This window comes from Athene cunicularia, assembly GCF_003259725.1.
Source record: "Athene cunicularia isolate RWA chromosome Z unlocalized genomic scaffold, athCun1 chrZ_part1, whole genome shotgun sequence".
Taxonomy (NCBI): Eukaryota; Metazoa; Chordata; class Aves; order Strigiformes; family Strigidae; genus Athene; species Athene cunicularia.
The window spans coordinates 27,615,814-27,639,737 of NW_020799142.1; the positions used below are offsets into that span (position 1 = coordinate 27,615,814).

Here is a 23,924-nt window from a genome sequence, read left to right on the forward strand (position 1 = left end):
GCTTTTCAGTCTTTTGAGAAGGATGGAAACTGGCTCCTGTTCAGTCCTGCAGAACTGAGTCTGTTTTAGCTTGAACTGCTCTGGAAATAGCCAGCTGCATCCCCTCCCCTCCAATGAATATATTGTGAACAAGAAATTCACTTTTAATTTGTATTACAATTCAGCTAATTAAAGAAAACCCGTTTTAAATACCTGACTGAATCAATGTGATTTGGCTTTCTTCTGTTCTTTACTCTTGGCCCTTCTTCCTTTCTTTTTTTCCCCCTCTCAGTTCTTCTGAATACTTGCACATTTGTATCTTATCTCCCATCAGGTTTGTGTCACTTGAAAACATGCACTTATTTAATATGTAGCTGTGAGTGAGGCTCTATCTCTTTTTTTGCTTCTCCAGTAGGATAGAGCTTTCTGCTCTACAAAAATATTTGGAAATATTTTAACATTTTTTTACTATTTACAAATCCCAAGGGACTTTACAGATATGGAAGCACATGGTGAGGATTTTTTCTGTGCTCAACCTGGATGGTTCAACTCTGTTCCTGGAGGGAGTGAATTTTACTGTTGACCTAATTCAGCTCTGATTAAAGTAGGCACTGAGTGGTTTTAGAGATTTTCACCCTCAAAGCATTACTATTCTTTGTTGAATCCAGAGTTTAAGAAGGAGAGCTGAAGTGCAGCTCTTGCAGATGGAATAAGGAAGGCTTAAGCCTGGTACTCAGAATACCTTTATTAACTAACTCTTTCCAAAGAAGTAGCCTGGGTACCTAGATAGAAGAACCTTCCACTCTGCATTAGAATTTAGTCAGAACTTCAGAAATTTATCCCTTTTGCCATCATGGCCTGTCTCTGCTTTCTGCATCATGGGATCCTTCTCCTTTCTGTGTTTATGCAGGCTTATCATATAGATAGAGCTCTATCTGTCTATAAATAGAACTCTGTCTATAGAGTAGATAGAGTTCACAAATTGGGGAATGATAAACCAGAGCAAAGGTGAAATATAAAAATACAACTTAGACATTTTTCCCTAGGAAAAAAATTCCATTCAAAAATTGGTTCCCTACTTGAGCATAATTAATGTCAAATTTGGGTGTCATATATCTGCTACATTAATTGCTATCAAGTGGGGAACAGATTGTTCTTTTGATATGCACAGCTGTTAGGGTACTGGTTGGAAAGAGCACAAAATAGGTATGTAACGCTTGTTTATAGCTGTAGAGCCAGTGCTCTTAGGTTGGCACAGCACAATAAAACAATGGTTCTCCTTTGAAAGGAAGGTCTGTATCGCCATTCTAACTTGGAGAGACACTACTGTAGGGGTTCATAGTTGGAAACTGCCCCTCCATGTCCCCTGTCCTTCAGCTTGTAAGTAGGGCATAGTGTTTTGCTATTAATATAGGACTATAAACATACTTCATTCTTTTGCATATTTGTGTGTGCTTATGACAAAGGCCCAGCTTTTTGCAAGGATTTCCTTTCAGGCTGTTGCGAATGCTGACAGTTGTGAGATTTTCTAAACTAATCTCTCATTAATAAACCTGTGGATGGGTTTTACTTGGTCTGTTTGTCCAGATTGCAGTGTTTCTGAGTGAAGGCGACTGCTTCACAAGGTCACTGCTGCCCTGGAGTAGTGGAGGGCCTATCAATTTATGCTTGGTCATGCCCTTTAAACTTAATGTTCTCCTTCACACAAGCTGGTAATGATGGATGTCCATTCAGACAACCTAATGGCCTATGGTAACTTTAGGAGAGCCTTTATATCAATATTCTGCAGTTGAGACCCATGAAGATGGACTGTCAAACTGCTCTATACCACATCTAGGACCATTTTATGCAAATAATAGCTGTGATACCATTGTTATACTTTATGGTGTCAAGCAGGACTGTAAAAGATCATTTCATGGGTCAAGAGGAAGTTGATCTTTGTAACTTGATGTATCAGAGGTCATTTCCCTCTGTCAGCTGTTGCTACCTTCAACAGTACTAAGCCCATTGCAGAATGACCTCAACTCTTAAGGAATCTTAGCCATGGATAGAAGGTCTGCTGAGACATCCTCAGTGGCATTTCAAGGGTGGTAAGAGTATTCTGAAGTCAGCATCTTCATGGTGAGTTTCAAAAGGTAACAGCTGGCTTAGCCCCAGGGTATGAGAGGTTGGTATTTGCTCCATGCCTGCTCCTACTCCTTGAGTCAGTCTGTCTTTAGTTAATTTATGTTTGAGATAGTGCCAGCCTGCTGAATAGAAAACATTTCATGTCTCACTGAAATCACAGCCTGTCTGCCAAGAGGACCTTGAATGTTTATGTTCAGGGAGCTGAGCTTTCCAAGACTCAGGTGAGATAGTTCGCCTGTGTTGCTCAGAGGTCTCAGGAGACACCTGTCCAGATTAGGTAACATTATGAGATACCTTGCTGTGAAACTGCTTAGGTGGAACTTCTCCAGGGACAATTGTATTTTGCAGATTATTTTCAGCTACATGTGTTCTTAGTCAAAAATGTTCATGTCTTTTCCATTTCTGGAGTGCCATTTTAACTTTCATGGACTTCTTATGTAATTGTAAACTAAGATGTTAACTTCTGAAAAGAAATGGAGTGCTTGCTAATGCAAGACAATCTGACAAAAGTCTGATTAAAGACATATATGAACTAACTGTGGAAAGACTGAAGCAGGAACTAGCAACATAATAGATATATAATATCTGCCCATGGTGGAGTTCCATCACCATTCAGAGAAGACCTGGCATTTCAGGTGCCTTGTTAGCAACTGCAGTGCTGCCTATGTACCAGTTCATGCATCTGTATGTTGCATTGTACCCTTCAGTGTGTTAGGGGTATACATTTTTTTCCATATTACTGTAAAATAGAAATAGTCTTTGCTCACATTTCTATGTACTCTAGCAGGGTAATTTGTATTTTCTTCACTCTCTTATTCAAAGAAGTTGTTCCTGGTAATTTAGTCACCTTGATATGACAGCAAGTTTCGGCATGTCAACAAGTTTCTGCGTGTCAACTGCTCTGGACTGGCCATTTTAACCCTTAGCTTCATTCCTAGTAATAGAGACATAAGGTACCCCATCTTGTGTTTACTGTAGGTTAGTGTGGGGTAAAAGCATGCAAGCTGTGATCTCAAAGCAGATGAGACCATGAGCAGTTGATGTCTAAGCCTTTAGACAACTGCCTTCTAATAGATCGTGCATATACTTTTTTGAAATGTGGAGAGGCCAAATACTATGGTTCTGACTTGATTCTTTTGGAGGATTTTTCTTAATTTTCTGCTACCAAGACTATTTAACACAATCCTGGTGCTGCCTGTTCTGGCTTGCACTATCATTTGGCCAGTTATTGTAAAGCTATGTACCAGTCAGGTGCTGGTGCTTCAGTCTTGCTTCAGTCTTTGTTCTGAAGAACAGCATCATTACAAAATAAAAGGGTCCTTCTAATAAGCTTTTATTTTTCTACATGAAACTTTTTTGACAAGATGAAGTGAGTCAGCCTGTCTTTAGTGGGATTGCATTGGAAGTCTGCAACTCTTGTTGTCATTCCTTGGCATGATCGTTACTTGAGGGGCAGATTAGAGGTCAATCAGCCAGAGCCACAGGGGCGCCCACAGCTAGCCTCAGGATACTTCCTACAAATGTAAGATCAAAAGGGCAGGCACATGAAAATTACTGTTTACTTTTTATGAATTATTTCCCAGAGATGGGATCATTAGCAGAATCTAAATGCTGGCTGGCTCTTAGTGCAAGGACACTGCTGACAGAACATGCCTGCTTGGGCACACCTTTCTGCTCTTAAAGTCAAAAGATTTTCTGGTTTTGCTTTTGTGGGATTTCTGTATTATTTAAATAACTTTCTGGTTGTTTTTCCCCAAAACAACCTACTTCTGAGCATGCTTTCTGTTCTTCGATGTCATCCATTTCTTTTCTTTGTTTGTGCAGCAAAGCTATTTCAAAGCCCATGTCCATACCCCAGGGACTCTGCAGGAGACACTTATCTTCTGAAGGAAGTAAAACTTTCTGGTAATCTTTGAGTGAACAGTGGCTGTTACTTAAAATTCATCGCTGGCCAATGTGTACTACAGTTATCCCTACTGTAAATACAGGGGAAAGGTGATATTGGTTGTCGTGGTGAGGTACATGTTGGCAAATGCTGATTCAATGTCTACTCCTTCAGTAATCTTCACACATCAAACTCTACACGTTCTTATCCACATAAGTATCTGGCTTCTGTTTGATCATAGTAATCAGGGCTATTTAGAAGGGTCATGGTATATTTGCCCTTTTGTCTTGTGTCTGGAGCTATGAAAGCATGACTTTTGGAGCAAATGTTGATTGAATTCTAAAGAGACTGGCAGTAGCTGGGAACATGTGTAGCCCCTGATATGCTAAACTTGTAATTCCAAGTAGAAAACTATTTGCTTTTAAAAATAACTTTGAAAAAGTTACCTTGAAGGAGCAAATACATGGTGGGTATTACTCTTTAATGAAAACTAGTATGAACTTCCCTCTTATCATCCAACATGTTACTACACTTAATGTGAAATGATCAAATCCTGCCCATCACAGGAATGAAACTTAGTCTGGCTGGTAACCAAAATAAAATCCCTTATAGCTATTTTTGTATATTCTTAAAATGTGTGCTGTGAGATTAGGCAGTTGTCTTTTTCTTCCCCCCTCTGCTATTTTTTTTAATTTTTTTTTTTTTTTAAAAAAAAAGCTTTCTTGCAGCCACCTCCTGTGATAAGGTTGAGGGCAGAAAATCCAATGTTATGTCCTTTTTATCTAAATCCTTATTCTTCCTAATCTGGCTAGACGTTTTGGATAGGTGTGGTTTTACTTATTTGGCATGATGTTTTCTCAATTGTTATTGGGGTTTTTGGCATTCATCTTGACATCAGTAGCTAGACAACTCTTTACTAGCTTTTAAAAGGATAAACTTAACATCTCCGTTTCCGTCTTTTTATTTTGCTTTTGGATAGAGCTCAGGAAACTTTTTAATCCTGTCAAAGTAGTGAGAGTGCAAAGGAAATGTGTGTGCGTGAGTGGGCTCACTGAGGCCTCCAAGACAGGGGTCTGCAAGTGCCCATCTATGGTTGTGGGTCTGGGGTTTATTACAGCAGCATTCAGAAAGTTGAGGCACAGATACTGTAAAAATAAGCCTATTGGTGCTAGGCACAGTTTAGGATTGTACAGAGCTGCACCCAATTTTGAAAGTTTTCCAAAAGTTTTTTGGAGTCTGTACACCTTCTTCAGTCATAAAGCCATTCTCAGAGGTTCATGAGATGTTGGAGGCCAACTAATACGGATTCGGAGCCAGGATGTGTCATGCTTGCTGTAAGTTTCTTGCAGATTTTACACTGAGGCACAATCAGATATCTAATTGTGCTGTTCACCTCGGGTACCTTTGCTGTTGATATCTTCTTCTTGTAGTCGTCATGGAAAACAATGGGTTTAAGTTGTCTTTTATTGCATCTGTGCTTTGGAAGCTGTTACTTTTCCTCTTTTTTTTTTATAATGTGCCACAAATGTCCTAAACCTCTCCTCTGAAGTGGTATATCTTAAAGCTGATACCCAAATCGGCATGGGTTTCTAGAGCAATGGTCTCCTCAATGCTTTTAGGATAGAAGAATGGTGGACGTCCCTTCTCTACCCAATTGCTAAGGAATACGAGGTATACCTGTCAACTGATAGCTATTAGATTAACATTTCCATTTCACTGTGTGTAGCCTTATCTTTACAGACAGGTGTATATGTGTTGGGAAAGGGACTATTTTTGGCTATACTCTAGGAGAGCCTGAAGGTAATGAGTTGTGCATAGTAAATCTTGCTTACTCCATAATTTCCACTACATTTCAAATTAAGGGCCTAAATTAGGGTTAGTGTCAGACTTGCTCTTTCGCTATGTCCTAATTTTGTTTTAAAAGCACATAGCTAAGGACTTTAATATGTTTTAGATTCAGTGCTTGTAAGTTATACTAAAATCCCTAAGGGAGCCAAAATAACTTATTAAAACCTTGGAAATGTTTTTGACTGCTGCATTCTATTATTTTCTATTCCAGTGGTAGCATACAGCCTCTGCTGCTGATGGGCGGAGGAACGCAAACCTCCAGGGCCCATTAGACTTAACTTGTTTACTGCATTGATATCTATATGTTAAATGACAAGAGAGTTCAGGTTATTGAATAATTTAAAATTCAGCTCTAATTGGTGTCATATGACCTGGAAAAGGCCATGGATGACGCCAGGAGCATGCTGTGAAATTCTTATAAATAATTCATAAATTAGATCATTCATTTGCCTGGATGTCTTGTTAAATGCAGAAGTTTGTAAGTAATAACTGATGATATAACACCTGTAAGTATTTAGTTCATATGCTGGAAGGTAATCTACCTTGATGATCTTCTAGCAAAACCTGCCAGAGTACGAGAGTTAATTGCACTAGGGAGAATGCACTACATTTATTTGGGATGGGCTTTGGCAAGGCGTACTGTGCAGATGTTGCATTACGCATTCTCTATCAGCTAGACAACTATTCTGTGTATGCCCATGTTAAAAATGCAGCTCATCACTCTTCTGCCCTTATTTCACATGAACTCCAAATGCACTGGGAAATGGTAGTGACCTGCTCTGCTCACAAATAGTATAGTTTTTGAAATATTTATCTAGGTCTTGAACTACTGATTCTTCAGTAAAATAAAGGGCAGAAGTAAAAAATTGAAGTCAGAAGATTGTGATTTTTCGTTTTTATAATGTTGGCAGCACATTGAATGTTAATAGTTAGACCTGGTGCTGTCAAAATTAGTATAGTGGCATTTTTCTGTAGTGCAAACAGGAACACTATAGTTTTGCTTTGGAAAGCAAACATGTTTGCTTAATTTTAGTGGTCAGGTATTGCATTGCCATATGCAGGTTTGGGCTTAATGGGCATTCTGCTCACAGTGGTTTCCGAGACTCAGCATACAGACACTTCACTTTAGTTTTCTTGGAGCACTGTATTATTAATAACTGCCTTATCAGCCAACGTAAAACCAGTTTGCTGATCTGAAATGGAGGCATTTGTGAGAGATTATCTTCAATATTTGCGTAGCTGGAGAAGAAGGGTGGCGTGTTTATGAATGCAAAATATACACTTAGAGCTGAGTGCCAGCAAAAGCTCACATGCCACTTTGAATGCAGGTTTTTTGTGCACCTGGCATCCCAGCGCAAACCCTCTTAACAAAGAGGAGAAGAAAAAATTGGAGGCAACATAAACATAGGAGGTGTTCCTCTGCTGTCAGCTAGAAGCTATAGATTCACTTTTTTGTGATGGGATCTTTTTTTTTTTTATTGCTACACCTATTCAGTAGATTGAGTTCAGTAGATTTTTACAGGAAAAATACAGGCTTGTGACTGTCATTCACATAGTTTCTTTGATTTGAGACCACTTGTTTTATTCAGTGGAATGTGGCAATCATAGCTATACATAATTTCCACAGAAAACGGTGCTTTATTTCTTGCTTGAAAAATGGTCAGCTTACCTTCCGAGTTATCTAGTGTATTTATCTTAGGTACTGACAGAGACAGTTGCTGAACTATTATGTATGCACTTTGTAATGACTGATATTATGTTACTTATGGTAGCGATTTTAATAAAGGATTATATGATTTAAAGAAAAAATGATAGACTTCTGTAGATCCTACTAATTTACTTTAAAATCTTTACCTTTTTACATTCTCCTTGATAAATTCTTACAGACTCTTGGAAAGAACAGCAGCTTAATCACATCTAATGTACTTCAGATATTCCTATCATTTGAAAAAACGGTTCTTAAAACGGCATTTCTGTTGCCTCGGTATCCTACCTGAGCTTATTTCTAAGATATTCTCCTCATTCTACTGACAAGAGCAAATGCTTAGACTGTCAATAAACCTGCAAACCCAAAGCCAAGCTTTATTCAGATGATACCCATACATCAACAACGCATTGTGATGAGTTCCAGGTTTAGGATGTATACCTTAGTGAATACATTAACTAGGTCACTAATTTGTGCCCTTGGTGCTCTTTAAAATGTCCCTGTGTATGGTAGCCTCTCATTTGTGCATTTAGAAATTTTTGCTTCATCTTTAAATAGCTTTAAATCTCTGTATTTCTCCTCTGGTTGCTGCATGTGTTTGTTCTCCTTGGCTTCCTCCTGGGTCCACGCTCAGATCAGCACAATGGACTAATTCTGAACCTGCAGGTTCCTCCTTCTGTTTCTACCCCACCAAAAGAAGCCCTAGAGCTGAAAATCCAGTGAAATGTTCTCAAGATACAGTTGAGATCAATTTTAGTTCTTTATCTCTTTTTCTGTTTTCAGATATATTTCTATCTAACTACAAAGCCAGGTGCTAACGGTTAAACTCTTAACGCTGTTCGGAATTTTGCTGTTCACCATAACAGCACTGTATTTTGCTGGCACCCTTGTTTTTGTCCTCAGAGTGCAAGATTTCTCAAGGTAATCATAAGAATACCAGGTTGTAAGGGACCTCAGGGTCCAACCTTTCTTGGCAAAAGCAGTCTAGACAAGATGTCCCAGCACCCTGTCCAGCTGAATGTTAAAAGTGTCCAGTGTTGGGGTATCCACCAGTTCCCTGGGGAGATTATTCCAGTGGGTGATTGTTCTCATTGTGAAAAATTTTCCTCTTGTGTCCAATCAGAATCTCCCCAGGAGTATTATTAAACATGTTTTGTACATGCAGAGCTACTAGTAAAATCTGTTAGAACCTTCCCTATGCTGAGATTGTAAGATTGTAAGATCTGATCTGTTACTAGTTCATCCCTTTCAGTACAAAGCCCTGTGTGATGGAGTCAGTCTGTAAATGTGTCTCCTCTGCTGTTAGCACTCTGAATTAGCAGTGCAGAACACACAAGTTGCATTTAAGAAGAATATGCAGTGATCATAATGCTGTGTGCATAAAACTGGTGTGCTGTTTGTCTGTTTGTTGGAAGTTTTAAGGACTGGATGTTTGTTTAAGCTCTGCTCTGAATCCCTGATCAGAAATTACTAGGAGCTCCCCACATGTCTTCCTCTTTAAACCCTTCTAAAGGTTATTTTAACTACTTTTTAATATCTTCTTGTTTCCCTGCAAGTGTTTCGCATCTGATCAAGTCTTATTAACTCCATATGTTGCAAGGAGCAGTCCGAGTTTGTTTGCTTAAGCCTCAGTTAAAAGAAGTTGTATCTTTAAATACCGTACAGCAAGCCTGGAAGAGCTCCACGGAGGGGAAAGCACAGCTGTTCCATCATGGTCCGTCATGGTTTCCATGTGTCCCGTAGGCAATATCTTTCTTATACTCACCTTGTAAAATTACCCAATTCCTTATGCTTGTGGATCTTTAGACTCATGGTAGTAAGTGGGTTTTTTGAGTTGGTTTGTTTTTTTGCTTTTCCCCTTCACCCTGCCTGCATCAAACTCATCTGTTATGGCATGCTCTGGTCCCTCGTGATCCCTCGTAAGTGTAAATGTCAGTCCATTTTCCCTGCAGCCTCTACCATCCAGCTGTAGTTTTCAATAAAGAATTAACAGAAAAGCACAAATTGCTAAAAAAGTTGTTGACTAGCTTCTGACTAGTTAATTTTTCTTTGGATTCAGATACTGCAAAGAACTGAGTATCAGTCAAAGGCATGTTGGAACTCAGTCATCTCCCTAACCTGACCTCCTCCTTCTAAAGGAATAAAAAACCCCACTCATATTCAATGACATTAATGAGAATTTTCCCCCCTGCAAACATATTGTAACTGTGAAATAACATTAAAGTTTCTCTGCCTTGTTATGAAGTCTTTAAATGTCAATGCCATTTCTGAGACCATCAGGGCAGATTTAATGGTGGCCAAGGTCAACAAATGCTAACTGGTACCTCTCTTTTAGGGCCTTCGGGGACTCTTAATAGAGTCTCAGCCATGAAGTTAATTTGCGGTGTGGACCTTTATTCTTAAACCTGCTCCTGATGATTATTTTGTACTATCTTCATTCATGTGCTTGATTTCTTAACGTTGCCTTGTCTCTTCAGTCAATAAAATAAACTGTTAAACTAAAGACATTCTCAGGTATTTAATCTTTTGTGTTTTTTTTTTTTTTTTTTTTTTTTTTTTTAGTTTTGTATATGGGCTGCAGAAGGATAGGTGTATGCTTTCTGTAGACCACCCTAAGCTGCACAGCTCTGATAGGATCCTCTAAGAATACCTTCAGGTCTGCCACCTTCTGCTCTCCTAGTGGGCTGGGAGACTGGACACCTTGAAAGCCTCTTTCTATTGATGCCCTAAATGCTTTATTAGCAGAGGCAGGTGAAGTAGGAAACCTGAGACAGATTGTAATCACTGAATTATCTTACTTTTCCTCTTCTGTAATATTTCTTCCTATTTCTTCCTGTTGCTGGTCATCCCTTTGTGTTATGTAATATAGATTAAAAGGGCTTTGTAGCCTTTATTTGCCTAGAAAAGTTGCAGACAAGGATGCCACGCTACAAATAATAAATAACAAAACTCTGTCTTTTTGGCAGCATGTTGCATTTCTGCTTAGTTGCCCTGCCAGCCCCTCTGACTTTAAAATATTTTAATGTCCTGCACTTTTCACCGAGTCCGAGCACTAGACTTTCCTCAGACATTTAGCACTGACATTAATGCAAATGCCTCCAACTCACTGGGCCCTTTGGGGTGAAACATGACATCCTTCGCTTTCAGTCACATGGCAGAGGGGATATATTTGTATCCACAAGACTGGAAATAATAAAATATCAGTATTCAGGTGCTAATCCATGTTAATTTACATTCTGTGAAGTCTCCAAGAAACTTGTAATTGGTTGTGTTGAAGGGCAGCAGAGTTTATTTGGTATTTTGTTTATTTATAAAAAAACTTAAATTATACATATAAACACTGCGTAGATTTGGATTATATCTCTCTTCTAATCATTGCTGGATGCTTTCTTGAATTCCTAAGTTCTAGTGTTTTGGGGCTTGCAGACTGTCTTTTCACTCTATGTGAACAATAATACAATGCTGACAAAGCGTTGCCAGAGTGCAAATAATACTTTTCTTTCTGTCAATGGATACCAGATTTCCCTGCTAAACTATTTTCACTGCAGTGGTTTTGTTATCTTTAACAAACCTGGCTTCTGCAATTAGAAAAATTAGGTCTTTGTGAAAATTCCAAAGGCTGGAGGAGCTTAAATTCTGTATGTTATTGAAATTAATGCACAGATCTAGCAAAAGAAATATGAGTGCCTGATTCACCGCTGTTCTGATGTGCATAAAATCTCAAATGCTTAACTGCCTAGATGAGCCATGGTGCAAAGATACTCTGGGATATAAGTAGGATTTTGATGTCTGTTACATAATATCCACAAGTATAACAAAACCACTGGAATTTGCTAGCACTGGGTTGACAAATGTGAGTTATAGTTGCTTGCTTTCTTCAGAGTTTTATCAGAGTATAATCACTTGCCCGGCTTAATTGAAAAATCACTTCAGTTTATAGCTGAATTTAAACATGTTTTGTATTTAAATGACAGCTTTGATGTACAACCATTTTTTACAGAAAGTAGTTGGTTTTTATCTGTGTTTCTGTAAAGATATTTCAAAAACTCTCATCAAATTTCCAGCAGTAAGTAATATCCCATTCAGTGCAAGGTGAAATGTTTTACATCAAATCTCCTGCTGTGTAATGGCCAATCAAAGAGTATTTATAGTGGCTGAATGGATTTTTTGGCTTGGTATTCAAAATTAAACATTTTCAAACCTTAACATTTAATGTTTTTTGCCACTCTTCAAGTTGATTTTATGTAACCCTAGATGCTCACAACTACTTGATACTATGAAGTGACTCATTTTATGCTGAGGATCCTGCAGGCAGTAGTTTTACATTTATTACACTTGTGTAGATGGAATGAAATGTAGGTTTGATAGCAGATTTGTGTCTGTCTTCTGATAAACATTTTTTCAGGTTTGGCTCTATGTCCATGATGCAGGAAGTCTGTTTCTGAGAGAACACATTTACCAAATGAAATTAATGAGCAAAGATAAATTTTGATAATTCACAGGAAATTGTTTCTCTTATTGCAGGTATCCAGTAGGAAGAGCTTATACCAACAACCATCTTTGGAGCTAGACAGATCCAGAGTTGGTATTGGGGGACCTCAAACATTTTATATAAACAGTACTGCATCAAAGGCTGGAAGCCCAGCCTGTGGTGCATTGTCTCAGCCTTTCAGGAATAATGACAGTTACGGTACTGAAATCGACTACAACCATCAGACCTGTCTGAAGAAATATCCGGTAGAAAATTACTTGCAGAGAAAGTGTAACAATATGATTTCCCCAGCCAAACAGAAGAACCCTCACCATGAAAAAATTGCTCAGGAGATGGACAAGAAAGCAAATGAATTTCAGAGCACATGCCCTCAGCAAGTGAGTCACAGTTGTGCCTGCAGGCATGTAGGGAGCTCAGGGAGCATGCAAGAGAGCCACCGTGTCAGCCAGGTATGTAGAAGACACTCTGGGTCAGTTTGCAAAACCTGTGATTATTCTAGTAGATCTGAAGTTTCTGGGAAGAATAACAGCATGGGGCCTAAAGAACTAGAACAGGCTAAAATGTGCTATGAAGAAAGAAGGAAGAAGCTCCTTCTGCGGAAAATGGAGTTGGAAATTGAAAAGGAACGCCTCCAACAAGCATTGGCTAAGCAAAAAGTAAAACTGTACCTAAACCAACAAGTAATACAACCATACCATCTGGATGATAACAGGTGATTTTAAGAAATTTCATTTTTTAAAAAAATCTAAAATTTCTAATGAACACATGGGCAATAGATAGTTAAAGTGGGAGAATGGAACTGATAAGATAGGCAGGACTAGTGGCACAAGTTCTTTCTAGTTGATTTAGAGGAGAGAAGACTTCTTAGTGTATTAGCATATACTGTTGGGAAACAGCATGACAGCTGTGGAAAGCAGCAGAGAAAAACAGTATGTGATAGAAAGAAAGGCATAAGAAAAGCAGGGTGGTAAAAGACTAGGTGGGAAGAGAGGAGCAGTAGAAGAAAACAAGAGGTTGATGTTAGTGCTGGCACTTGAAGGGAGTGCAAACATTTGGCAAGAAGCAATGTCAGTGTGGATGACATAGATGCAACACTTCCCCTTCTTTCCTTGGTGAGGTCAGTTTTAAGTATTGCACCTTCCTAGGTAGGGACTGGAAGATGTGTGTTTTACAGAAGAGATGGAGATTTTTTTTTATATATGGAAATTTTTTTTTCCACATATATATATATATATCTATATCTATATATCTATATATATATTTATATATGGAAAGGGAAGGGAGCTCTGTAGCAAGAACATTTTTTTCCCAGTGATGACTGTGGAAGGAAGCATGCCAAGACTGATGCACAATACATGCTTAAGACTAGAAGAAGGGGAAGGCAATAACCGCAGAAATACGTGTTGTGGCTTGAAAAGCCCATGAATTTGTTGTAGAATGTGAGGTAACACCTGCTTGACAATGTAAATGGGGTCTCTGGGAAAGAGGGAGAAACTGGTTTAATGGTATCATGTTACTAGAACAAAGAGGAATGGCGAAAGGGAACAGGTTAAAGTAAGTTGAATTAGCCAGTGTAAAGTACTAGCATTTCATCACTGGAAAGGGAAAGCAATGGGGCAGAATGTGGCAGTCTTGTAGAAGCAGCAATAGGGGTGTTTCACAAGGTTGATTATTTCTATACTGTTTTAATATGGCAAGTGCTGACAGCATCCCATGAGAGTCTTCATTGCATGACACACTTCCTACATTCACATACTCCATGGAGGAATATATCACTTTTTCTTCTTAATCCCAGCCCCCTGGTTATTTGTCAAACTCTAAAAAGAGAATACTGTAATTACGTGGTCTCTTGTATGTTATCTTGGATTTTGGCTTCTATTGAAAATAATGTGTTTATATGGCTTTAAAAATACCTATTTTAAAGGCAATCACAATTGTGTGTGTTGAAAATCTCTGTGGTCGCAAACAAAGGATTATGACTTCAGGTGAGAATTAAGTAGGGACAGATGGATTCTTAATCATCAGATACCTTAAGTCTATGCATGCATCCCTCTAATGAAAAACAAGTAGAACATGAAGGACATACAGACTGAGATTTTTGGTGGTTTTGTTACTAATGGATATTTTTTACCATTTGAGGCATCATAAGTCCAGAAAAAAATGGACCTTAAATATATCTATAATGATGAGCATGCTAAAGCTCTTATGCCTATTTCAGCTGTTGTTTTTCTGAAAAAAAACTACATGGTTTGCAGAGCTCTAGTTACCTAAAAGAATTCTGTGAAAGAAAATAATATATGATCAATCTGAGGACTCAGTATTTTTGAGATCTCTTATCAGAGGTGCAGGTGAAAGCACATTTGCCATATTCTAAGAAAATTAACTAGAACATAGTGTGCTTGCTGTTAAAAAATATTCATTTTTTTTAGAATTAAATGTTTGATATTTACAGGTAAATCTCTCAGGCATTACAGTTCTGTTTCAGTTCTAGGTATATAATTCACTTTTGTACTTGATAACAGGGTAATTTTATATACTAAAAACAATAAAATTTTGTTTAGCTAAGCTTAAATACTTAAATAAATAATGCTTCATTGTCAGGAGGCTCTAACCTAATTCATCTCTTAACATCATGACAGTTTAAAAAACAATACAACAAAAATCCATTTCCAGATAGTGGGGGTTTTTTGTCTGTCCTTCTGCCTGGGTGGAGTGCTGTTAAGGTCCATTCTGACTGGCTGAAAGTATTGTCATTGAATGATAAGTACAAGGCCTGACCATTTGTAATTATTGGCTATTAACTCTTCTGCTCTTTTAGCAAACGTATAAATGGATCCTTTTTTTTACCATGCTGCATCATAACTGCATTTTAATTTCCCACATTTTCCTATTTAGCCTCAGGTGAGCGTAGTACTTAACAGTTTGCAGTTTCTCTCTATGTGAAATAGTTTCTTGGCTGTGAAAAATAGTGTGCGTGCAGGGAAAAGGGCAGTTTAGTGACTCCTGATGCCAACCACAGAAGAGCAGACAAATATGGTGAATCCTGAAAGGAGGAATTTTATTCAAATGAAAAGTGAGAAGTACCTCTGTTGTTGACTTTTATATCTTCATTGAAGAGAAAGAAAAAGGTGTGGTGATCTATTAAAAATAGAGCGTCATCTGTGGGCCCACAGTTTCAGGAGACACAACTATCTCAGCTGAATTCTAGATTTTATGCAGTACATACGTACTGTGGATTCTGTGACCATTTTCTTAAGGGACCTGGTCCCTGGAAATCAGTAGATGAAATTTTTCTAATCTTTTTCCCAACTGTAACCCTTAGAAGCGAAGGCACTGGACATAAGTCAGCCTTCAAAAACAAAAGTATATTTGAAAGTGTGAAAACAATCATGAAAGCTTCTGCATTTAATGTGCATTAAGTGCCCTGTTTGTAGACACACAACTCACCTTTCTGTGGCGAGTTCCTGGTGTGATGATTTGACCAGCTGCAAAACCAGCTAACTATGCTTTTTTCAGGTTTAAAGGCCATGTACCCAGTTTGGAAGATGTGCCCATTGATGAAGCACCTGGAGAACTTGCTCTGAAGATGAACGACAACAGCATGGGGCTAAGGTAATTTCTCTCTTCACTTCTAAGTACTTCACATTGTCAGTATATCTTCTTGACAGTGTGGTGTTGGCTGTCAAGTGTGTTTTTTCATGTGTTTGTTTCAGATTAAGGGCTTTTTTCCTGCAGGAAAGGTAAAATTCATTGGCTGTTGTGTTATGAGTCAACTCAATAGTTATGCTGACCTGTTATTACTCATGGTTTAGGGGTTGACTTCCTGTAGAGGTCTCAGGTTTTGTGTGTTATTTCTTAAGGGCACTAACCTAGCCCAGTGCAAAATGGAGTTTTCATGTAATCTTAGCTTTTGTTCTTTGTTCTAGGTACTGCTTGTTATTTTTTTTGTTACGATCTGAACAACTCTTTAGTCTTGATTTGGACCTGATGTAAAAAATACATTATCCTTTAACTTCCAGATAGAAACGATCTTTTATAATTGGTGACGGTTACTTGTTTTTTTAAACAGTGCTGTCTTGCACCTCTGCTTCAGTGTGATCAGAGCAAACTACCACTGAAATAACTGGAAGTAGATTTAAGCCAATAATTAGCTCTTTATCTCAATTTTGCATGCTATTTAAAACCTTAATCAATACGTTATTGTGTTTTCTTTCTATCCTACCTTGCTGCATTTCCTGTTACCACTGGAAGAAGATTCAGTCTTATTAGAAAAGCAACAAATAAAAACTGGATTTGACAGTTTTTCCTCCTTTCTCAGAAAGTGACAGCTTTTTGTTCTGTTTCAACTATAGATGTTCCTTTGACCAAAGTATTCCGTGTTTGGTAGACAAGACAAGCAGCTGTCCTCTGAATGGTCCCTTCTTTAGTGACAAGAGAAGACTTTAAAATAATAAGCTTTTCTCTCCACTATAAGAATACTGGAAGAACTGTTTATTTATTTATAAACCAAGGGTCCGATGCATTATTTTTCCTTATTTTTTAACATGAATTGATACTGATTTTTTTTGTTTTTGTTTTTAGATTCCTTTTTCAAGGAATAGGACTTCTTTCACTGGAACAGTTGTTAGTTTTCTTGGAATACTTTGCTGCTTAACCAGGTGTTTGGCTGCTGTGAATAACTGGCATATCCTTACTGTATTCTGATGCTTTTTTATTTCATTTTCACATAGACTGAAGTGATCAAACTGTAACAAAAGAGATGGAGAATTATGATATGTTTAAGATGCAGTAGCATTAAGCCCCTTGGAGGAAAAATGTAACCTAGAACATCTGTAGGGCCTCTTGTCAACAGTTTACCAAAAAACTGCAAAAATCTACACAGCCTAGCAGGAAAAATGAGAAAAACCTGTGCTGTTAACAAAATGAGAGTTCCAGATTCCAAAAGGTTCCCCACCCTCTCTTCATTCCTCTAGTTTAATTTAGTATAATTTTTCAAAGTTAATATGTGTTTGTGCAGTCTCAAGTTGCCATGCCAGCTGGTTACAAAGTTTGGCAGCAAAACACTTGGAAGTTTTCTTCCTATATGCCATCTTCAGTTTCGCAAAGGTTACCAGATGAACGGTCCCTAAATAATTTACTCTAATGTAAGGCTGGAAGAGGCTATGGAAGACAAGTCCATTTGTCTCTTTTATGCGTTTGAATATGTTAGTGGTGTTTTCTTCAGTTAACGAGAGAGTGTGCAAGTATGTGGCTAGAGCTTAGAAAGGAGGAAGAGCTGATAGGAATACATCTGGTTTTTTGACAGTCTCTTTTTTGGTTTTTATTCATTTTTTGGGGGTTTATTTTTGTTGTTATTTGTTTTTTAATTGACCTGCCAAATGGTTCTTGTTATAGAAAATGCTGTCAGAACCCAAACAGAAAATCAGCTCTCTCTGACTTTCAGTTCATACATTAGAGCTCCCCTAGCAAACCTCACAGCATGAAACTTGGTTTCAGTCTTCAAATAAGCAAAACTTAGCTTAAAAATATCCTGGTATTTTAGAGGAAATGGTGAAAGTCCTTTAAAATACTAAACTTGCTTAAGTGATATGTTGGAGTTCAGAAGTAAAATAAATAATATAATCAAGGACTGAAAAACATAGGGTTTTTTATAATTAACAGCTCATTTTGAGTTAATTATCTACAATTACGAAAATCTAATTGCAATTTATTCTCTACTATCTGTGGGAAGAATCGTAGGCAAGGGAATGTGCATCACTGCCAGGCTTAAATGCTATAGGATGAGTACAAATAATAGAGGAGCCTTTAATGAAAAACAAAAAGCAAATAGGAGCGTGCAGCTGTGCCAGGCTATTGAAAGGTAATTGTAGTCAGAAATGAGATATGTACTTTAAAAGGCATCTTGTCATCTCCTGTAGGGATTAATTTTTTCCCTCCTTGAAAAAGGAAAAATAGATTCCATGAGCACATGCAGTACCGAGTTTGATTTCTGATACAGATTTTGGTCATTGTCTGCCTGTGAAAAGAAAACTTTTATCTCTGGGACTACAACAAGCTATAGCCAAATTTTCTAACAGAGGCCTGTTTTGTTTTCTCTTCTAAATATGCCCTTATGTTTTTTTCATTATCAGAGTCGGCAAGTGTTGTCCATTTCAGCCTCTTTGCATGGTTCCGGTATGAATTTGCAGTGTTAAATTTGTCACTTCCCTGCTGGGTATGTTGAGGAGCTGTTGGGAAGAAATGTGTCTGTCACATGTGTCAGCATGCAGCTGGGCCAGCGTGTGGGACCTGAAGAGTCTTCAGATGTAGGATCTCTAGTTCTCTAAGGTGCAGCAGTCAGAGCAGGTTTTACTGAGGATGGTTTTCAGTAGCTTGGAGCGCTCCTAAGTAAGCCCACAGCCGATTTTCAACTATGGAGATAGTAACTTGTACAATTAATGGCAAGTTGTCTGGTTGTCTGTGTAACTTCTTTTCAAGTCTGTCCCAGTGTGCAAGATGCTTTAAAATGTTCAAAATAACAACATAACCTGATGCATTTGTTTAGCATAAAACAGCCTTTTACAAAGCACTTTCCATCCCTCAGATGCAGATGCTCGGTACATGCTCAAGTACCCACTCCATCCCTATTCAGTAGGATCAGTACACCCGACACCTGCTTTTGTGTGTGTTCCTGATGTCTGCATCTGGGAGAGGAATTTTAAAACAATCCACTCTTCTCTATTTAATCTTAACTTTGGATCTGAAGGTCATGGAAATAAGACCTATTTAATAGCACCAACTGGAGAAGATACGGTTTGCTACTTTGTGAGCACCCCTCCCTACAGTTGTGCTTTGTGCCTAAATCTTAACATACAAGATACCCTGCTTTTCTGATTCTTAGGTTTCCTGTATGGCTCTGCCAGTACAGCTTTCTACTGCCTTCTCTCTAACATACATCTTTCCCTCAGGTTTCACACAATACTGCCACTGTACCTCTACACAGACCTGTGCAATACATTATGAATAGGAATTGTTGGATACAGCAGCTATTGGATGGGTTTACAGTTATCTGCAGGCACTCTTTCAATGTATGCTACCTGGTTAAAGGATTTCTTTCCTAGAGTATCAAAGATTTGCAGGTGGAATTCACCACCTTTAATTTCATTGAAGGCCTTTTATGTTTGTGTTCTTCATTGTATATCACCCATGTGTATTTTTTCCAGTTTCTGGTTTTAGTTAGTTGAAAACATCAAACAAAGAATTCAGCACTACTTCCCTCCTATTTGAATGCTCATTGCTATGGTGATAGTTCCAGGAGGGAATGCTGTCAGGGGTCTTTTAAAAAATTTTTATGTTTCTGGTGTAACTATTTTTATTATTTTGTGAGAGAAGGTGACAATTATCTCTTACTCCTTGTTTAATGCTTTGTTATGAATTCGATTGTTTTTTGTGGCTTGTTAGACATGCAGGCATCTTTCTATGGTGATGTGCAAGCATACTTCTGTGTTTTTGTCCAAATATTCAACACAATTAAATAGTTGTGCAGAGGAACGCAGACTCGCAGCTCCCCCTGCTGTCCCAGGCATATGTAGGCTTGCTCATACAATCCCCCCCTCCAAGTAATTTAAAAATTAAATTAAAATCACACACAGTCACACAGCTCTGCCACCTCTGACCTGACGTGCTGGCCCCATTACTCCCGTTTTTGAAGGGAACTGATATTTTAAAACTGGTGGCAATGGTAGCACCCATTTTGTTTCCTATTTGGTGTTTTCTTGTCAGTTCTCCTTCATGCTAGCATGCGTCACCTCCTGTTACTCTTGTCCGGAGTCTCTGAAGGAGGAAACCATCACCAGTGCCACAGTTGACTCATTGTCCAAGACCTCCCAGGCTTCAGTTCATCTGTGAGTTGTCCTTGGTCTCTTGAGGTGCATCAATGTAGTACTTGGCCAACTTTTAGGAATGTATTGAATACAGTTTGTTGGGATTTTTTTTTCATCTATTTGCTGTTTTGGCAGACTGGCACATTAAATTGGGCTGAAATCAACTGTGCTTGCAAATGGCCCATAAAAATCTGTGTATCTGGAAGCCACTTACTCACTTGTTAGTGCTCCTTTTAACACCCAAGTTACTTTCTTGTTCCAGATAATTTTACATTGAAGTTTGTATCATTTTTAGATAGGATATTTGTGGAGCGAACACTTGTTTGGCCAGTAAAAAAAGTGCTTGCAGATCTGCCAATAATGCAAATGCTGAATTAGGTGCAGATAGGAGTTTTTCTTTCTTTCATGGTGTTGTCTGGCTATACATAGGCACAGCATCCCTCCAACAGATGGCTGCCAGTTGTGACGTAACAGGAGAGTACAGTTGGTGTTAAATACACATTTTTGCTTCATTAGTGCCACGTGCAAAGCCTGAAGGTAGTAGGTTTTCTTGCGCAGGGTTAAGTCTTTTGTTCTGATGTGATTACTAAAAGCTTATTGTGGCAATCTTTTACATATATCAATGCATGCTTTTTTTTTTTTTTTTTTTTTTTTTTTTTTTTTTTTTTTTTTTTTAGGTAGGCAGTGATCCTTATCAGACTGGGGAGTGAGGAGTTCATTTCTGCTGACCTGGTTGCTTCACTAATCTCATTTTCAGGTTTACTTTCAACTGTGACAGGGTTTTGAAGCCGCCTGTCTTACGTTTACCTAAATTATGCTGATTCTGTTCTCATGATTACGTATGCTGCACACAGCAATATTACATCATCTCCATTACAGTCTAAAGTAACCTTGAGCAGGAAGCCTACTGATAAACTTGAGGTATAAGATGCAAGTAGAAGATACCATAAGTAGTTTCTGTAGGCAGATGGAGCCAACCTGTAGGTGAGGTCTTCAAAAAGCACAGGAACTCTGGTGTTAGAAACACTGCTAAGCGTAGGATGGCAATCAGTGAAAATAGGCTTGCTAAAACTCAGATGCTTTGGTATTTTCACAAAACTTACATTTCCTGCCAGTCTTCTGCATGAGTATAGTTCTGTAATATCACATATCAGAACTGAAAATGCTCAGAGATTTTTTTTTCTTTGGGTTGAAATATTTAAAATTCATGCATCTCCTGAAGGAGTTTGTTCCTTGCCAACACTTGCAGACAGTGAGAGACATTTTTGCAAGTCATTTGCAGATGCCTCCTTTACAGGAAAATGTAGACACTGTTAGTTTACTGCCTGAATTGAATTTTGAAAACCTGAATTCTATTTTTATAAATTGGAGGGGATTACTTTTTCAGACATAACATTTTGTTACTTTTTATTTTTATATATAATCTTGGATGAAGAGAGAATTATGTTTAATCTAGATATTCATATGTCCCAGAAATTTGTGAGTTGGAAAAGTTAAGAAAAATCTTATAAAACAAAATGTTCTGGAAGGTAGTTTTAAATTAGGAGATTTTAAACCCACCCTCACAACTTTCATGCCATTTAAAAGCTTATATCAGAACTGATGGGGCAGGACTAAGAACAAAAGCTGTTGGTATTATGAAGTTAAGAAATCAGCTGTACCTTGCTGTTCTGGCCATGATCATGGCTGCACTAAGCTAAAACCCACTCCCTCACCCCTCTTGTGACCTTGGCTGCACTTCAGCACACAGAGGATTGAAGCAAAAGGCAAACTCCGGTAAATACTAGATTCTGCCACTTGCAGATATACAGACTACATATAAAGATAACGGCACGCATGCTCTCGCTTGCTCTTCAGCTCTCACTTCCTCTAAAGTGTACTTTGTATATTTGCTGCTGAATTATTCTGACATAAAACTTTCTGGACTGCGTAGTGGTGTGTTGAGCTGAACTCTTGGCTTTGCATGGGTGCTGAGGCTTTGCAGAACTACCCATTACGTTTATAACAGTGCTAATTTTTGAGAGCCACACGGAGAAAATTTTAGATTCAGCCCAGCTGATTTGTTCTTCACACTGCTCCTGTGGTGAAGAGGATTGATTTTTGTGTTTCTTTTGATATTTGGCTTCCTTTCCTCTGGTACTCAATGCTTCAGGCCTTAATCCTTTAACCTTGAATCTGAGCATCAAGGCTTCAGGAGGGATCAGGCCTTTTGATGGAGAGAGAATGTCTTTTGTTGTACCAAATGGTTGGCAGTGGTATAAGGCAAGACAGCTCTCCAGACAGTATGTATTTCTCTGTTGTGTTAAAAGACTATAAACAGAGGGTGGGTTTAGTGGGGATTATAAATAATCTAGAGGAAGGTGGGGTATTAGAAGCAATGGAAAAGAGTTAATGACTTTTTCTTTAACTTTTCACCAATAACCAGTGTATCATGACAGATGTGTACTGGGTTGCCAAATGCTATAGTCTGATTTGGGTAATGGTTCAAAGCTCAGCGTGTCATGGAAATGGCAGTGTGGTCCCTGATGGAGCAGGGGAAAAAAAGGCTTTTCAGCTTCTCAAAGGGCAGTATTTGTGGAAGCAGATGCTTGCTTGCCCTACCCAGCATAAAGAACACTTCTGCGGGCAGCCGGGAGAGTTCGTACTGCTGGATTTTTATAGGATCATTAATTATATGTTATAAGGCAGCTAAGCATGGCATTCCTAACTCGATGAATTCCATTATGAATGGCCTTTTCATATTCTTCATCTCATTATATTAAATGCATGTGACCTGAAGTTTAGCTAAAGTTATTGTTCGGGTTAACTTTCATTTAGTGGTTGCCCTAGTTTTAGAAACAGTATGATCTTTAGATTTTATGGAGGGACAGGGTTTTTTATGCATGTTTTTGCAGCACTATTTTAGATAATTTCTTTTGGAACTAGGTAGGAACCTCTGTGTGGTAGCAGGGAAGGGATTTAGTTGCTCCTTGATTTGCCTGGAGATTTCTGTACCCATGTCCCTGGATGACAACATCTAGTTACATGGATTTGGCTCTCATCTCTCTGCCAATAACTCTTAAACCCTCTGCTCTGTTCCATCTAGTCTTGCATATCTGACTGCCTCCCTGACATATAATCCTGGTTGTTTTGCCTTCAGATCATTTTTAATCTCGCCAAAACAGTACGTCTTACTTTTGCTTCTGAATCGCTCTTCACTTATGATTTTGATAACACCACATCCTCCCTGTCACTCAGACTTGTAACCTTGGGGTCACTCTCCTTCTCCATCCACATCTGGGCTGCTGACAGGTATTGCAGCTGCCTCTCCTTTGCAGCAAAAACACACCTTCAGTGTGTCAACAGTTAAAACACCACCCCTTGCTCTAGTCCTTAATCTTCCACCTTGACAACTGTAAAGTCGTATTTGACTGCTCAATATTCATTCTCCTCCTTCAAAATATTTTTTCAAAACTGATATCTTGGCTGCTTATTCAGATCTTGTCACTGTTGCTTCTCTGAAACTCTTTTTGAAGACCAGTTGTCCACAGTATCAGTCTTTTTTTTTTTTTTTCTTCCCCACAGTTTGAGTGCTTTTTTCCTCCCATCCTGAATCCTAGTGTGATAAGTTTCAAACTAGTGCATCTATTTCCACTGACTACAAAGATCGTCTCTGCCTGATAAGTCCACCTAAAATCTAAGTCATACTCAAAAGATATCACCACTGTCCTAGGGAAAGAAGTATTGTAACCCAACTGCAGTGACAAATTTATCAGCTGTTCTGTGTAGAAAAGTTTACATATGCCTTCTAGCACACGCAGGAGTTTGAAACAAAACAATATGCAAGTATCTTCAGTTTTCTGCCAGTAGTGCTGTGCTTCACCTCTTCATGTAACTAACATGTCATTCTGTTTGACTGATAGGTAGTTAATCCTTTTTTACTTTTTAACTTGGTGCTCCTTTAATCTCCCTCTCCATCTTGCATCCTTTTTGAGAAAATCATGTCTCTGAGAGATGGGCTAAATTTATATACTGGCTGTAGACTCA

At 38.4% G+C, this 23,924-nt stretch overlaps 1 protein-coding gene across 3 annotated transcripts in view; it reads left to right on the top strand.

The window, feature by feature from the left end:
* LOC113489736 (protein hinderin-like) overlaps window positions 1–23,924 on the top strand; it is a 140,333-nt gene that overhangs the window by 69,120 nt on the left and 47,289 nt on the right. For all 3 annotated transcript variants that reach the window (XM_026865749.1, XM_026865748.1, XM_026865750.1), the window contains 2 exons: window positions 12,069–12,748; window positions 15,553–15,648. In XM_026865749.1, coding sequence (XP_026721550.1) covers window positions 12,069–12,748; window positions 15,553–15,648 — 776 coding nt within the window. The remainder of the gene's footprint in view (window positions 1–12,068; window positions 12,749–15,552; window positions 15,649–23,924) is intronic.